Raw genomic sequence first — 19,012 nt, 5'->3', positions numbered from 1 at the left:
TCCTTTAGAAGGTGAAACATTAACTCTGTTTCTCTTTCCTCAGATATTGCCTGAATTAATAAATGCTTCAAGCATTTTCTGCTTTTATTTCAGGATTTCAGCATCTGCTGTTTTTTTTTTAATTTTTGATCTCTGGGCTAGCAATCAGGAAGCTTGGATTACAATCCAGTTAAGCAGCATTTTAATGAGTATAACTTCTATTTTAACATATTTATTTAAATATGCTCTGTGGTTTTGGATAAACACTATCTGGTACACTCCTGTTCGGCTCCGAATCATGGGTCCTCTACCGGCATCACCTACGGCTCCTAGAACGCTTCCACCAGCGTTGTCTCCGCTCCATCCTCAACATCCATTGGAGCGCTTTCATCCCTAACGTCGAAGTACTCGAGATGGCAGAGGTCGACAGCATCGAGTCCACGCTGCTGAAGATCCAGCTGCGCTGGGTGGGTCACGTCTCCAGAATGGAGGACCATCGCCTTCCCAAGATCGTGTTATATGGCGAGCTCTCCACTGGCCACCGTGACAGAGGTGCACCAAAGAAAAGATACAAGGACTGCCTAAAGAAATCTCTTGGTGCCTGCCACATTGACCACCGCCAGTGGGCTGATATCGCCTCAAACCGTGCATCTTGGCGCCTCACAGTTTGGCGGGCAGCAACCTCCTTTGAAGAAGACTGCAGAGCCCACCTCACTGACAAAAGGCAAAGGAGGAAAAACCCAACACCCAACCCCAACCAACCAATTTTCCCCTGCAGCCGCTGCAACCGTGTCTGCCTGTCCCGCATCAGACTTGTCAGCCACAAACGAGCCTGCAGCTGACGTGGACTTTTACCCCCTCCATAAATCTTCGTCCGCGAAGCCAAGCCAAAGAAGATCTGGTCTTTACCATGCAAGCATGGCATGAATGATAAATAAAGGTGACGCCTTGATATCGTGACAGATTACATTGTGTTTGTATTGTATATAGATATGTTTTGGGGAGATAATTTGGTGCAGTTTTTTTTAGTGTAGGTCACATACAAGCACTTTAGAACAGATCTCATTTAAAATACTGGAGCTCTGCTCAAGCCAGACAGGGCAACTCCTGAGAGACTTTGCAAAAACTTTGGGGAGTGCAACAGCAACTGGGACTGGAACAGGACAAGCTGGCAAGCTTATGGAAAACCCCATGTGGAAGATGGGTTGTAAGTGCTCGATTCAGCCTGGTCAAAGCCCTTGTGTTAATGCAAGAGGAGAGGACTGGCTGACTAATGCTTCACTTGAAATAAGAGAAACAAAAAGAAACTCTGTGGTGACCTGAATGAAAGAGGTTATTATCTGGAAAACCCTGATGGGGCAAGTTTCTTTGCAAAGACACTGACATGGCTGATTAGAAGGGATCAGTATGTGTCCAGAAACAACAAATCTCTCTCTGAAATCTGATAATAACCTTCTGAGCGGTACCCATTTACCTTTTAAGCACAAAAGCTGGTGGACTTCATAAATGTTAAATTCTGTGCACAGTACAAGAATTGCCTGAAACCAGTGAACTTGGATGAATGAGAAATGATATTGGACTGTGAATCAAAGAACTTTTCTGAACTTACACATACATTACATACACGTGTGCTTAGAATTAGAAGGGGGTTAAGTTAGGTTCGTTAAGTTAATAGTGATAAGTTAAGATGTGATTTGGATTTCATGTTTAAAGATAATTAAAAGCAACTTTTGTTTAAGTAACCATTTGTCTATTGCTGTTGAGTTTTGGGATCCTCTGGGCTTGTAACAATATTATGAATTAAGAGTCAATGAACTCAATGCATCTTGGAATACACTGCTTGCCAGGAATAGTGAACATTAAATATTGCATTTTTATACAAATCCACCCATTTGAAAACTACTTTGCTCAAAATTAATCTGCCTGTTTTCTGAGGAGTTATTCAGCATATCACTCCAGGATGAGATCCCTCCTCCGCCTCAAAAATGGATTCAGAGGAATGGCTCAGGCCTGAAATGTTGGCAATATACCTCCTCTTTACCTCCTCTGGATGTTGCGAGACCAGTTGAGTTCCTCCAACATTTTTGCATTTTGATGGAAAATTATTTAGCTTAGTATTGAAATAAATTGAATTGTTTATTGTCACATGTGTAGTGATCCTCGTGAGGGAGTCAGAGATTAGTTTGCAGCAGCTTCGTTTGGATTCAAGATGGATGCCTCCACACACGGTCTTGTGTGTACTTTAGCTAATAAAGTAGAGTCGTTTTAAAAGACCCCAAGTTTCTTTACTACAATAAAAGCAACACCCCAACACATTCTGACACAGAGTGAAAAACTTAATTTTGCATGCTATCCATGTTGGTCAACCTATATAGAGAACAAGTAGTTCAAGAGTAAACAAAGATGCAGGGGCCAGTGTTATAATTCAACCAAAGTGAAGTAAAGGATGAACACTAACTGAGGAAGACTTCCTTATTGTTGGGGAGAATTTAAACTAGTTTTAAGGGGGGGGGGGGGGAACAGATGGCGTAGCAGTTAGTGCAAACTAAGGAACACTGCCTTATTGTTGGGGAGAGTTTAAACTAGTTTTAAGGGGGGGGGGCACAGATGGCATAGCAGCTAGTGCAATGCCTTTATAGCACCAACAATCAGGACCAGGGTTTAAATACTCTGCTGTCTGTAAGGAGTTTGTACGTTCTCCCTGCATCTGCATGGGTTTTCTCTGGGGGCTCTGGTTTCCTCCCACCTTTTAAAATGTACCAGGCATGTAGGTTAATTGGGTATAAATTGGGCAGCAAGGAGAGATAGGAGCCTTGGTAAATGTGAGGTCAGTATAGAACAGGGTACTAAAGCATGTTGAGGTTAAGAAAAAAGGTGCACACAGCCAGTGAGGGAAGAAATTATTTGGGTGATGGAAATGATTTTTGTATCCTCCCTTGCTACAGAGAGGCTCTGATAGCTCAGTGGTTAGAGCACTGGTCTTGTAAATCTGGAGTTGTGAGTTTGTTCCTCGATGGGGCCTCATTTCTTTGAGGGGGGCTAGACAAAGTGGTGAATCTCTGTCTTCCTTATGGTAGATAAAGTTAAAGAATTTCAAGCATGTGACATTCTAAATTGAATCTTTACCTTTACAGGGGGCATACTGGAGGATTAGAGAATGATAAATGTGGTCCCCTTGTTTATGAAAGTTAATCGGGAGAATCCTGGGAATTATAGACCAGAGAGTCTTATGTCAATGGTGGGCAAACTATTAGAGTGGATTGTTAGAGACAGGATTTATCAGCATTTAGAGAATCCTAGGGATAGTCAGCATGGCTTTGTGAGGGCAGTCTGAGTATATTGATGAAGGCTGGGTGATGTAGGTAGATTTTAGAAAGGGATTTGACAAGTTCCCCCTCCGCCACCCCGCCCCTGCCGGGGTAGACTCATTTAGATCTGTTCTGGGACCCCTGTTCTTTATAAATATTTATTTTAGTAATACACTTAGACATGCAGCATGGTAACAGGACCTTCCTTCCCACAAGTCCAAAGTAGCCCACCTACCCCAATGAACTCACAATCCCTGGATGTATTGAAAGGTGGGAGGAAACTGTTGCATCCAGAGGAAACCCACACAGACAAGGGGAAAATGTGCATACTACCTATAGATGGTGCCAGATTCAAACCCGGGTCACTGGTGTGGTAATAACGTTGCGCTAACCGCTAAACTAACCGTGATTTTCATAAATGACCTGGATGAAGGTGTGGAAGGATGAGTCAGTAAGTTTGCAGATGACACAAAGGTCAAAGTTGTTGTGAGGAGTGAAGAAGGTTATCCTAGGGTACAATAGGATAAAGAGAGGGTGCAGAGTTGGGCATAGAAGTGGCAGATGCCATTCAATCTGGCTAAGTGTGAACTGATGCATTGGAATGGTCAAACTTGAAGGTGGAGTGCATTGTTCATTCCAGTATTCTTACCAGTATGGAAAAACAGAGGGGCCTTGGGGTCCAAATCAATAGAACCCTCATGGATGCTGCTAAAGTTGAAAGGGTAGTTAAGAAGTCTTATGGTATGCTGGCTTTCATTAGTTAAGGGATTGAGTTCAAGAGCCATGGGAAACGTTGCAGCTCTATGAAACTCTGGTTTGACCACACTTAGAATATTATGTTCAGTTCAGTCACCTCATCATAGAAAAGTAAAAGAAGCTACGGACAGGGTGCAGAAGAGATTTACAAGTGTATTGCCTGGGTTGGAGAACTTGTCTTATGAGGCAAGGTTAAGAGAACTAGGGTTTTTCTCTTTGGACTGAAGAAGGACAAGACATGATTTCATAGAGGTCGACAGCATTATGAGATGCAAAGATTAGGGTGGCAGGCAGCACTACTATGCCGGGGCAAGAGAAGCAAATACCAGAGGACATCTGTTGCATAATGATGTAAGACAAATAGTGGGTTATGGGTGGGTGGTAGGAAAGATTAAAATTATTGAATAGCTTTACATAGGTCAGCACAACACTGTGGGCCAAAAGGCAGGTACTATGCTGTAATGTTCCATGCTTTATATTCAATGGAGTTGAGAAGATTCAAAGGCATTGCTGACACACCGGCTGCTGAGCTGGAGAATTGAGAACTAAACAGGATCATCTGAGGAGAAGGGCGTGGTCATTTTGAACCAAAGAAAGGGGAAACATCTTCACTGAAATGCTTGTCCTCTGGGGCTGTAGCAGCTCAATGCTTGAGTACATTCAAGGCTGGGGGGGGGGGCGGGGAGGGTCAATAGGTTTGTGGGGACACAGACGGAAGCAGCTGATGTGTGGTTCAGGTGAATAGGTGATAAAGAGAATTAGCCATTTCCTGATGGACAGTGAAACGATTATTGAGGCAGTGCAGTGGTTACATTACAAGGCAGGCAATTCAAAGGCTGGAAGAACAACCCAGAAGCCTAAGTTCAAATCCCACCATTTAATAATATGGATTTCTAAAATTAGATCTGATTCATTAATGATCCAGGAGGGTAGGCGTTGCAGGGTGGTTATTTGCTCAGTTCACCCACTCTGATCTAAATGTGACTCAGACCCACAGCAATATGAACTGGCCAAACAAGTCATTCCGTGCTGTGACATTTAAGGATGGGCAATAAACGCAGGTCTGGCTTATTGCCCATTCATAAAGATCCTTTTTTTTCAAAAAGACCATCCAAACTGTGGAATAGCCCTCAAAATTGTAACACTAAATCACAAAAACAAATTGCCAAAAAATGTTGAGGTAAAGATTCCATTATTGTCATGTAATACTACATTTAAAATATAACATACATGAAACTCTTTAACTTCTGTCTACCATAAGGTGGACCGAGAGTCGCCACATTGACAAGCGCCCCTCACAGAATCCTACAGCACCTGGTGTTCCTAGGCAGTCTCCCCTCCAAGTACTAACCAGTCCTGAGCCTCCTTAGCTTCCAAAATCAGACAATCAGGTGTATTCAGACTATTAAGTGCTGTACCATATACCAAAAAGCAGATCATGGTGAAAAGAAGAACATTGAACATGAAATAATACAGCACAGGAACAGGTCCATCGGCTCATGTGTCTGTGCCAAACATAATGTCTTAATCAAACTAAATTTCCACTGTGCGCACTTGATAGGCATCCTCTTCATATTCACATGTCCATCTCAAAGCCTCACAAATACTACTATTGGATCTGCTCCCACTACTACTCCCAGCAGTCTGTTCCAGGTACTTACCACTCCCTGAGTGTAAAAGAAAATTGTCCCGTACATTTCCCTTAAACTTGCTCCCCTTCAACTTAAACGTATGTTTTCTTATGCGCGATGCTTTTGCCCTTGGGAAAAGATTCTGACTATCCACTCTTATGACTTTATAACTTTTAATATGTCACCTCTCAGCCCCCTATGCTCTAAGTTGGTTTGTCCAACCTGCCCCCATAACTCATTCTTTCTCAACCAGCAGCATTCTGGTAAATGTCTTCTGTACCCTTTCCATAGCCTGCACATCCTTCTGAACTGGTTGATCAGAATTGTACAGACTCAAAGTTTTATTTTCCTGCCACAGGACTTCCTCTACTTAGGTAATCGATGCTCTGCGCAACGAAGGCATGCATACCATATGCCTTTCTTTAACCCTCCAAGTCACTTGTGTGGCTGCTTTCTTTCCTTTCAAAAATATTTTTATTGAGTTTAATATATAAATTTGCACACAAAATTCAATGACATATATAACTAACGATCTCATATACATGTAAAGAAAATCAGAAAGAATAATTTAACCACATTAGCCAGTTGCCTATTCATGTGAAAAACAGAGCAATTAACACATATTCTTAATGTTCATAGTTTATCAAATTATTTGGGTAAAAACAAAGATAAAATTAAAAAAACCTATAAAACTAAAACTAATCTACCCCCTCCCTTTAATCAAGGAGAGCGTTAGTTATACAAAAGGAAGTTTGTATTCAGATAGTGACCTCCAGCATCGGACGGCTAACATGTGTGGCTGCTTTCAATGTGCTGGGGACCTCAACCCTTGGATTCTTCTGCACATCAATGCTTTTAAGACCCTTGACATTTGACCTCTCGAAGTGCAACATCTCACACTTGTTCAGATTAAAGCTTCTGTCATTTCTCTGCCCATATCTGTAAATGATCACTATCCTATTGCATTCTTTGATTGGCTCGATGTTAACCACAACTCTACCAATCTTTGTATCACCTGCAAACTTGCTGATCTGCCCACCTACTTTTTCATCCAAGTCATTAATATATTTCACAAACAACAGGGGTCCCAATACTGATCCCTGGGTCCACCACTACCGCATGAGCCAGCCAATTCCATATCCAAACTAACAATTCACCTTGGACCCCATGTACCTGTACCTTCTGCATATCTATCATGGAAGACCTTGACAAATGCCTTACTATTTTCCATGTAGACAAGATCAATCACTTTCTGAAAAAAAACTCAATCAAATTGGTAAGACATGATCTACCCCTCATAAGCCCTCAGGGTCCCTAATCTGACCGTGCATTTCCAAATGTGCATAAATCTTATCTCTAAGTATCATTGCCGATAGTTTCCCAACCACTGATGTGAGATACACTAGCCCAACATTTCCTGTATTATCCATATCCTCAGCCCAGTATATCGTACGCTAAACATCTCCCCACCATCAAAAGAATCGACATGGAACGCTGCTGTTGGAGAGTGACAGCAATCATCAAGGATCCACACCACCTACCACGTGCTCTGTCTTCATGGCTACTATCAGGAAAGAGGCAGAGGTGCCACACGAATTACACCACCAGGTTCAGGAACAGCTGCTCCCCCTCCACCATCACACAGCTCAATGATAAACTCAATCAGGGACTCATTTAAGGGCTCTTACTTTTCAACTTTATTGAATTTTTAAAAAAAATCTCTCTATATTGCACAGTTGTTTACATTTCTTTATCTGTTTAGATTTTACATGTGTATGTTGTGTATTTTCTTTTTCCATTCTGCCTCGCCTACAGGTAAAAGAATCTCAGGGGTGTATGTGATATCATGTATGGACTCTGACAATAAGTCTGAAATAAATAAATATCGGTCTTGCCAAAGAATTAAAAATCCTCAGTTCATTTTCACTTCCCTGACACCTCCATTCCCATTCCTGATGGGCCACTTATGAGGAGGAAATCTCACAGAGACCAGATGCCTTCTGATTCTACATTTATTGGATCATCCTTCCAGAATCAGAATTTATTGTCAGGAACAAGTCACAAAATTTGTTGTTTTGTGGCAGCGTCACAGTGTAAACATTTGTATGAACCACCTTACAAAAATCAATAAAAATAGTGCATGAAAAGTCAAGTAAGGCAGTGTCTTTCTTGATTATTCAGGAATTTGGTGGCATTGGGGAAGAAGCTGTCTTTGTGTCACCAAGTGCTCGTCTTTAAGCTCCTGTACCTTTTTCCCAATGGTAGCAGAATGAAGAGGGCATGGCCTGGATGGTGGGGGTCTTGAGGATAGAGGCTGCTTTCTTAAGACACACATCTTCCACAAGGAGCAGCTAAAGGTGGCTATCATCAGTGATTTAAACATGGAACCATCCCAACAGGGAATCATTTCATCATCTCAATCCTCTTGTCATTCAATGTTCACACTTCCCAATGAGAGGTACTGATATTAGTGGGAAGCAGGATCCTGAACTGATATCCCAATATAAGCCATGTTATTGTCTGGAATGCATTGCTGGGGATGGTGGTACAATAGGGACTGTCAAAAGCCTCTTAGATAGGCACATGAATGTAAGGAAAATAGAGGGTTATTGGTGTGAGGTAGGTTTTAGATTGTTGTGGAGTAGGTTTTACATAAGTTGGCACAACATTATGTGCTGGAGGGCCTGTAGTTTGCTGTAATGTTCTGTGTTATATGATAGGTTTCAGCCCTTGTCTGAGCATTTCTAGATTTTTATATCCCTCTCCAAAACATCTCCCTGACTTCTTCTAGTCCAGGCAAAAGAGCCTCATCTTCTCCAGCCTCCTGGCATAATATAAAACTTCACCCATGAAGTAATTCCAGTACATCTCCCCTGAAGCTACTATTTCCTCAGTGTGGCACCAGGACCAGGTGTAATACTCTATGTCTGGCTGAGAAGTGTCTAAGAAGAAAAACAAGTTACTTACATAGTGAAAACATCTAAGGTGTCTCCAGCACCTCTTACCACCTCAAAGTTATTCTGCAGAATCGTGACCGTTCCAGAGAGAGCCTCATGGCCACAACCACAGAAGAGTGCCACCCCGGCATACAGAAGGATGGTGGCGATCAGAGAGGCGTAGGGAATTCCCCCCAGACATTTGATGCAGCACTCGAAGCATCCTGGAAGATACAATAGAAACAGAGCAAATTTCAAGAGGGTGCAGTTAAAATTTTCTCTACAATTAATGCCCACAAATGGATAATGGTAAGTACAATGGGTTTATTATCCAACTGCACGAAAACCAACAAGGTCGGGTCAGATACAGCAATGAGCTCTCTGAACCCTTCTCCATTAACAATGGCGTGAAGCAAGGCTGTGTTCTCGCACCAACCCTCTTTTCAATCTTCTTCAGCATGATGCTGAACCAAGCCATGAAAGACCCCAACAATGAAGACGCTGTTTCCATCCGGTACTGCACAGATGGCAGTCTCTTCAATCTGAGGCGCCTGCAAGCTCACACCAAGACACAAGAGAAACTTGTCCGTGAACTACTCTTTGCAGACGATGCCGCTTTAGTTGCCCATTCAGAGCCAGCTCTTCAGCGCTTGACGTCCTGCTTTGCGGAAACTGCCAAAATGTTTGGCCTGGAAGTCAGCCTGAAGAAAACTGAGGTCCTCCATCAGCCAGCTCCCCACCATGACTACCAGCCCCCCCACATCTCCATCGGGCACACAAAACTCAAAATGGTCAACCAGTTTACCTATCTCAGCTGCACCATTTCATCAGATGCAAGGATCGACAATGAGATAGACAACAGACTCGCCAAGGCAAATAGCGCCTTTGGAAGACTACACAAAAGAGTCTGGAAAAACAACCAACTGAAAAACCTCACAAAGACAAGCGTATACAGAGCCGTTGTCATACCCACACTCCTGTTCGGCTCCGAATCATGGGTCCTCTACCGGCACCAACTACGGCTCCTAGAACGCTTCCACCAGCGTTGTCTCCGCTCCATCCTCAACATCCATTGGAGTGCTTACATCCCTAACGTCGAAGTACTCGAGATGGCAGAGGTCGACAGCATCGAGTCCACGCTGCTGAAGATCCAGCTGCGCTGGATGGGTCACGTCTCCAGAATGGAGGACCATCGCCTTCCCAAGATCGTGTTATATGGCGAGCTCTCCACTGGCCACCTTGACAGAGGTGCACCAACGAAAAGGTACAAGGACTGCCTAAAGAAATCTCTTGGTGCCTGCCACATTGACCACCGCCAGTGGGCTGATAACGCCTCAAACCGTGCATCTTGGCGCCTCACAGTTTGGCGGGCAGCAACCTCCTTTGAAGAAGACCGCAGAGCCCACCTCACTGACAAAAGGCAAAGGAGGAAAAACCCAACACCCAACCCCAACCAACCAATTTTCCCCTGCAACCGCTGCAATCGTGTCTGCCTGTCCCGCATCGGACTTGTCAGCCACAAACGAGCCTGCAGCTGACGTGGACTTTTTACCCCCTCCATAAATCTTCATCCGCGAAGCCAAGCCAAAGAAATAATCTGTCCTGAAATTCTTTCTGCAGCTAAACAGGTACAGTAAAAGCCCAATTATTTTGAATTCAAGCCACCAGCAGCCTCAAGTTGCTGCCAGAAAATTACAAAAAACAAATAGGTAAAAAATACAAAAGTTTGAAATTGGCACTTCTAGTGGTCCATTCACCAAATCCATGCAACATGCAATCTCAAGCAACCAGAAAATTCACTTATCCAGCATCTATCAATCCCAAAAGGTCTCAAATACTAGGAGGTTTTTATTGTATTTTGTAAGTGAAAACCACTAACAAAAACAAACTACATATTAAAACTTAATTGAATTTTTTTTTTAAAAGCAAAAAAAAGAGGGCTAATACATGCTTGCCATAACAGGTACTCCCTGACGCAATCTATGGGACTTATGTCCATCCACACATATGAGCAAATGAAAACAAAGTCTTATGCAGGTAGTGTAATAATAGTGATTATGATTGCAAAGCAACTAGCAATGCCTTACTGTTTGATTAGACTTGGCTGCCAGCAGGGGTAACATACAGTATACAGGGCATGCCTCATGATGCTGCTTGTATCATCTTTAAAGTAAGGAACCTTTTCCTTCATCCATGTGTTGTCTAACACACATATGAAACATAGTGTTGGAAGTGGGATGAAGAAAAATTAGAAAGAAATACTTTAAAAGGTAAAATCTAAAGTCAGAAACTGATCAGTGAAGAGAAGATAACAAAGGTAAAATCGAAGGATTACATCCACCAGCAAAAAGTTCAGCTGACAGGTAATGTCGCTGAAAATTGGAACAGATTTATACAGCATTTTAGATTGTATTTAGTGGCGGTTGGAGCTGACGAGAAAAGAGATAAAGTAAAACCATCAGTTTTCTTACATGTCGTGGGCGATGAAGCCCTGGAGGTGTATAATAACTTCACATTTGCCGATGAAGGAGACAAAATGAAACTGGAAAAAATATTGGAACAGTTTGAGGCAAACTACATACCTATACATAATGTGATGTTTGAGAGGCACAGATTTTTCATGTACAGAAAATGGAAGAAATTATTGATCAGTATGTGACTGAATTGAGAAGCAGAAGCAAAACGTGAATTTGGTAGACTGACCAACTTGCCGATTAAAAGATAGGCCTAAGGGAAAGACTGCTAAGAGAGCAAAATCTAGACCTAGGGCTACAGAAACTGTAAAAACGCAGGCAAAAGAGCTGTTCAGTGAAACTAGCTGCAATATGGAATCAGTGAGCAAGAACAGACATAAACTGTTTAACAAAAAGCACACCAAAGAGGTAAGAGAGGTGTGGCCAGCAAACAAAAATGAAAGGGATAATTGAAAGTCATGTTGTTGATGCAGTCACAACATCTACCAAAAACGTGTCCAGCAAATGGTGAAACATGGAATATGTGCAACGCAGGCAACCATTATGCCTGATGTTGTAGGAACCAAGTGCAACAAAGTAAGGTTCATATAGTAGATGAAAGGGAGATAGAGGGATTCTATATAGATGTTGTGACTGAAAACAAGAAAGAAAACAGAGACCGGATGTTGAGATTAAAAGTGAATGACATATACATTTCAGTTAAATTGGGTATAATATCAGAAACTGATTTTAAGAAAATTAGACCCAGACCAAAGATGTTTGGAACAAAAGTGAAGGTGACAGGATATTCAGGTACTGATATACCAGTGGAAGGTGAATGCATGGCAAAGTGAAACACAAGGACAAAGAGTTCATGCTAGCATTCATTGTGGTACCAAAGGATGTACAGGTCATACTAGGTTTAACCGCTTGCGAGAAACTGAACCTGGTAAAAAGAGTCCTCATGGTGGAAAGCAAAGGAGAGACAGTCTATGATGAACTCATGAAAGAGTACAATGATCTATTTCAGGGCTGCCTTCCAGGAGAACACATGATCAGAGTGGGTAAACGTGTGCCACCAATAATACATCCATGCCGAAAAGTTCCATTTGCACTTCAAAAGCAACTAAAAGCAGAGTTCGACAGGATGGAAAGCCTGAATGTGATTCAGAAGATAGCCAACAGAGTGGGTGAGTTCACTTGTGGACAAAAAGAATGGAAAGCTTAGAATTTGCCTGGATCTAAGAGATCTAAACAGAGAACACTTTAAGCTTCTGATGTGTGAAGAAATCATGTCACAGTTTTCAAATGCAAAGTTTTTCAGCAAGTTAAATGCATCATCAGGATTTTGGCAGTTAAAATTGGATGAAGCAAGTTCAAGACTGTACATGTTTAATTGTCAATTTGGCAGATACAGATTCCTAAGGTTACCATTCAGTATTGTCTCAGCTCCTGAAGTGGATCACAAAACTATCCATATGGTCTATGAACACCAGGACAGAGTTGATACCTCAATGGATGACATCATAGTCTGGGGAACCTCAAGAATAGAGCATGATGAAAGACTAAGGAAAGTCCTGGAAGCAGCAAGGAAAGCAAACCTGAAGCTGAATAGAGAGAAATGCCAGCTCGGGGTGACATAACTAACATTTGTAGGAGATATTATTGGCAGTGAGGGCATCAGACCAGATCCCAGAAAGGTGTCCACCATTGGGAACATGCCAAGGCCACAATGCAAAAAGGACGTACAGATGTTTAATGGAATGGTCAACTATATGGGTAAATTAATCTCCAACCTCTCAGAAAAGACGGCTCCATTGAGAAGACGAACAGAAAAGAACACTGAATGGAAGTGGAATCATGAACATGAAAAGTCATGGAGGGAACTAAAGAAACTGCTCACAGAGGAACCAGGTCTGAGGTCACAAATTTTGTGACTTGTTCCTGACAATAAATTCTGATTCTGGAAGGATGATCCAATAAATGTAGCATCAGAAGGCATCTGGTCTCTGTGAGATTTCCTCCTCATAAGTCTGACCCAGCGAGACCCATCAAGATATCATCAGATGCATCACATAGTGGGCTCGGTGCAGTCCTTCTGCAAAATATGATGACTGGCAACTGATTGCCTATGCATCACGCTCAATGACAGACGTGGAGACGCGATATGCTCTAATTGAGAAGGAGCTGCTCAGCATCACATACGCCTGTGAAAGATTTCATCAGTTTGTGTCAGGACAGGCAATCAGTGTAGAGACTGACCATAAGCCCTTGATTGTATTGTTCCAAAACCCAATAAATGAATGTCCACTTATAACACAAAGAATGATGATTAGGCTGCAACGCTATGCACTGAATGAGGTGAACACTCCGGGTAAGCTAATATATACAGCAGACACGTTATCTAGAGCTGTTGACACGAGAAAGCTCTAAACACCAAAATAGATGTAGACATGAATGCCTTCGTGGACATGATCACAAGTGCACTGCCATATCCGATGCAATAATGGAGCTCATAAAGTCAGAGACAAACAAAGATGAAACACTGAGATAACTGAGAAAATACGTCTTGGATGGATGGCCCAACATGAAGCAGGACTGCTCACCTGACGTTTCAGAGTACTGGAACTGCAGGGCAGAACTATCAGTAATTGAAGACATCATCTACAAAGGAAATAAAATCCTTATCCCAAAGAGTCTGAGAAAAGAGATGCTAAAAAGGATCCATGGAGGACATCTCAGACTCAAAAAGTGTAAGAAAAGAGCACGAGAGGTGATGCCCTGGCCAAGACTCAACAATGATATAACAAATGAAGTGTCAAACTCTACAATATGGTGGAAATATCAAGCGAGCAATCCTGCAGAACCACTAAAGCCACACCCAGCACCATACAGACCTTACCAGAAGGTAGGTGCTGACCTATTCGAATGTCAAGAGAAGGACTATCTTGTAGTCACAGACTATTACTCCCTGTATCCAGAGGTGTGTAGACTGAACACCACCACTGCATATGCTGTAATAACAGGTATGTAAGCCATATTCTCATGATGTGGAGTGGCAAGCGAGGTCTTCACAAACAATGGACCCCAGTTTTGCAATTTAAAGTTCTGACAGTTTGCCAAAGAATGGGACTTTGTACACACCACGTCAAGTCCTCATTTTCCACAGTCCAATAGTCTAGTGGAAAAATTGGTACAGACAGTGAAGAGACTGATGAACAAGGAAAAAGACAGTGAAACAGACTTTTACCAGAACATGCTAATATACCGCACAATGCCGCTCGAGTGTGGTAGGTCACCAACACAACTCTTTAAGGGATGTAGGCAAAGATCAAACCTACCCATTCAGGAGAATCTCTTAAAAACAAAAGAGGGGGAGAAAGTGAGGATGTTCAAAGAACAACAGAAAGAAAAGCAAAAGTCTTACTTTGACAGGAACAAAAAACCTACTGGAACTCCACACTGGTGACCAAGTTAAGGCTAAAAGACAAAATGAACTTATGGACTCAGAAGGGAACTGTCCTAAGTGAAGTCCAGCCAAGATGATACACAATTCAGACAGATGAAGGTTCAGTTCTGTGAAAAAATCATCGAGATCTTCAAATGGGATCAGCCACAGTAGACGGAAAGAGGGATACTGTTGAACCGCCTGAATACACATCTGAGAAGACATCATCTGAGGCAACAACTCAGATTCAAGGAAAATCAATCAGGAGATCATCAAGACTCCTGAATCCTCTTAAGAGACTCATTGAGCAAATTTAAAGATTCCTGTTATATAATGAAGTAGTGCTATCTTATTCACTCTTCAAGTTTTAGTGTATGTAAATGTGAACACACAAAACAACTTTAAAAAATGTTAACAATATTGATAATAATGAAAATGTAAGTTGTTGGTGTTAAAGTTAAAATTGCAGAGTTATTCAAACAAAACATGTTAGTTAAAAGTAAGCTACTTTGGTTTCAAGAAAGGGAGATGTAATAATAGTGATCATGGTTGCAAGGCAACTAGCAATGCCTTACTGTTTGATTAGACTTGGCTGCCAGCAGTGGCTGACACACACCCACACACACAGGTGCACACACACACACTACACACACACACACACACACACAGTATGTAAGATCTGTAATGGCACCTTGCAGCCTCATGGCATGTCTCATGGTGCTGTTTACATCAACTTTAAAGTAAAGAACCTTTTCCTTCATCTATGTGTTGTCTAAGAACTCACACATACGAATACAAGATGAAACAGGTAGTATTCTCCCTTGTCCATGCTGGGAGCCCAATGTCCCCACTCCTGCTGGAAGCCCAACATCCCTGCTCTTGCCGGGAGCCTGACGTCACCGCTCCTGCCGGAAGCCTAAGGTGACACCACCTCGTAACCTATGTTGTGCTTTGGAAAGCATGCATAGATTGCCATTGCTCTAGCTCTCTCTTCAATCTCTCCCTCCCTTCCAAGTGACGACGATCTGTGCATGCATTCAAAATCACCTTTTTATAAAAAAAACAGTGTTGGGTCCGTCAAAGCACATTTCCTGGACGTCACTACAAGAGGAGCACCAAAATGAAATAAAAAATATAAAATTTATGCCATTACGGTGAAAATCAGGCCTATCTATGGAAAGTAATGCCTTTTGCGAGATTTGGCTGGTGGCCAACCTTTCCCAGAAGCTAGCCAGGTGGTATTTGACAAACTATAATAGGAATATGGGGCAATTCTGAGAAACGTCCATTCTGAGATATGACCTGTCGGCCAGAACGGAACAAAAACATATATTGGGAGTACCTGTATTCTCGTGGAATAAAACTGAAACATAGTACAGACATTCTTATTATGAATGGAACAGTCCCTTTATCAGCATAACAAAGGGGAGGTTCAAGAGCCTGAAAACTGTAGGAAAATAACTACTCTTGAACTGAAAGGTGTTGGCCTCAGGCCGCTGTACCTTCTGCCTGAAGGTAGCATTGGGAAAACATTATGACTAGGATAATAATGAGTCTATTCTCATACATATTGCACAACCTAAATAATCACCAAAATTCTTAGAGGGTCAGACATTCATAACAGAAGGTCACAACTTCCTTCCACATTTATTTCAACATTAAATATATAAGCCAGCAATTGTTCCCCAAATTTTAAGTTTGAAAGAACCAAGAGTTCCATTTCACATCCTCCTGCTTACGGGATACAGGTTTAATTATGCGGATTTTAGACTGGCAGCCTTATCAGTTTTGCTAATATTCTACTTCATTGGAAAAGCCTCAAATCATCTTAACCACAACCCTAGTTTACCACAATAGCATCAAGGATCGGTTGTATTTCCACACATGTCATTAAGTTCATATTCGTCTTTACCACAATCAAACTTTAGCACACTAACCGGAAGTTCCAAAATCGTGGCATGAATGGACAACTTTTCAAAAAGCTAAATTATCACTGCTCAGTGGTTTCATTTGTTATTCTGCAGATGTAAAGGCCACATCAGAAAAGTTTCATTCCCAAATCGATCACTCCTAGGGGTTGATTTCATGAACACATATAACTGCAATTCACTTCCTGCAATTCGCCAGATAATCGTGCCGTAACCAAAAAACTTAGTTTTGCTGTAGTTTTGGTCATATGCTTGGAATATTCAAAAATATCCCAAGGCGCTTTACAGGAGCAAAGACATTGATGCTGAGCTGCGCCAAGACACATAGGAGCTTGATCATAAAGGTAGAATTTAAATACCATCTCAAAGGGCGTTAAAAAAAAGGTAGAGGTTTAGGGATAAAAATGCAAAGCTTCATAAAAGATGGAATAGGACAAGAATAGATCATTTAGACCATGTGGACCATGCTGATGACAATGGACGAGTTGAAGTAAAACTCTGCTGCTTGTATATGATATATATCCTGCAATTCCTTGCATATTTCCTTATGTCCATCTAAAGTTCACTTAAATGTCACTCTGGTATCTGCTTCCACCACTATTTGACAGGGGTGGTGGTGGAGACTGGTACAATCGGGACATTCAATAGGATCTTGAGTAAGAGAAATAGAAGGTTATGGATGTGGGTGGGGAAGGGTTAGATCACACATGTCAAACTCAGGCCCGCGGGCCAAATTTGGCCCATGATATAATTATATTTGGCCCGCAAGATCATATCAAATATGTATTAGAGCTGGCCTGCTGGCCGCCACACCAGTATAGCGCATGCACAGCTAATACTACAAATCCCAGAATGCTTTGCAAATGCGTTGGCTCCAGCCCGTCAGCCCGCTAATCGCCCCCACCTCCTCTCTTTACCTTCATTAGCATCTGCGACCTGTCGCCAAACTCACATGTAATAAACCCCTTATGAAAAATGGCCAAACCAAAGACAGAAAACAGGACCTTTCAAGACAGGTGGGAGGCAAACTCTGACCCCAGAGTTTGATGAACTTGCATCTAAGAAGAGATGCCAAGTATCTGGTTTAGACCCAAGAACATCAGAGTAAATCACAGTGGAGCAAGCTAAGCTTGGATTCATATTTTCTTTGGTTAACTTTGGACTGTTCATAGTTGAAAGATTGGATTTTCATTGAAGCAAGTTGTTATTTTTTTGACTTGTTGGCTTGTGAAAAAAATACATTGAAAAGGAGCTTAAAGGCTATAGAGAAATATTATTGATTGAATATTTTATTTCTCATTTGTTAATGCTTCTTCTGGAAAGAGTTTAACCAAAACTATTATTAAACATTTATTTTAATAAGAAAAAGTTTAACATTATATCTGTTGAAAGAAGAGAAAACACGCAGATGTTGTTGAAAATTTTCAATAAATATTTAGTTTGGCCCACGACTTAGTCCAAGTTTTTAATTTTGGCCCTCTGTGAATTTGAGTTTGACCCAGGTTAGATTGTTGTGGATAGGTTTACATAGGTCACCGCAACATCGTGCCTGTCCTGTGCTGTAATGTTTGGTGTACCTCTGGCTGCCTTTTCTAGAGCTAGTTAATAGGATATTTGTGGATGGGTGCTTGAAGATGGGCATGGTTGTGGTAGTCTGAAGAATCTGTTTCTGAGCTGAATCACTCCATGACACTCCATGAAGTATTTTATTTAACTCTTCTGTTTCACCCTTTGGATTAATTCACTTCATATGAGTGTGTGCTAAAACAATTTAGCTCGCCACACCAAGAAAAATGAGTGATTTTACAAGTGCATATATTTTCTTTGGAAGCTTCTGTCTTATAGTGAAGAACAGAAATTTGGAAGATAGGAACGGATCATTTGGGGTATATAAGTGCAGAAACAAGCTATTCGATCAACTCATCTAATACTCAAAAGTGATGGAGAAACCCAGCAGATCATACTTTGGCAAAGGGCTCAGTCCCAAAATGTCGGTTACCCCTTTACTTCCTGTAGTTGCTGTTGAGATTCTCCAGCATGTCTGCGTGTTGCACTTAAACCCCAGCACATGCAGACTTTCTGCTTTATTGGTCTGGCATTTTCGTTTTCCTCAAATTTCCTCCAGTCTTTCCTCATTTGATTCCATATTCTGTTCTCAGCCATTTCCATGTCCAGATAGACCTTAAGCAGACCTCTTCTATCCGCTGCAGTCATTGGCTGTGGAATTTCAAAGACAACTGGGTAAAATATCCTGTCCACCAGACCTTTTAACTCTGATGACTTCCTTGTCATGGCAGTGCATGTAAACCTGATGCCCATGGCCCATATTGGGGAAACGTGACGGAGGTACCTTGCTCCTTAAAGCTAAAGAACCATAGAGTGAAACAGCAGAGAAACAGGCCCCTTGACTCTTCTAGTCTTTGCTGAGCTACTATTCTGCCTGGTCCCACTGATCTACATGCAGACCATATCTCTCCATACCCCTCCCATTCATGAACCTGTCCTATTTTTTTTATTTTAAATGGCAAAATTGATCCTGCAATTCAGCTGGCAGATCATTCCACATTCCCACC

At 41.8% G+C, this 19,012-nt stretch overlaps 1 protein-coding gene across 1 annotated transcript in view; it reads right to left on the bottom strand.

Moving 5' to 3' along the window:
* The window catches only part of gpm6ab (glycoprotein M6Ab), a 316,222-nt gene that overhangs the window by 45,580 nt on the left and 251,630 nt on the right, over positions 1–19,012 (bottom strand). Inside the window, exon 2 of the mRNA XM_069902258.1 lies at positions 8,642–8,834. Coding sequence (XP_069758359.1) covers positions 8,642–8,834 — 193 coding nt within the window. The remainder of the gene's footprint in view (positions 1–8,641; positions 8,835–19,012) is intronic.

Source organism: Narcine bancroftii, chromosome 1 (genome assembly GCF_036971445.1).
Source record: "Narcine bancroftii isolate sNarBan1 chromosome 1, sNarBan1.hap1, whole genome shotgun sequence".
Lineage (NCBI taxonomy): Eukaryota > Metazoa > Chordata > Chondrichthyes > Torpediniformes > Narcinidae > Narcine > Narcine bancroftii.
Note: the sequence above shows the minus strand (reverse complement) of the source record. Positions and strands in the feature narration are given on the sequence as shown.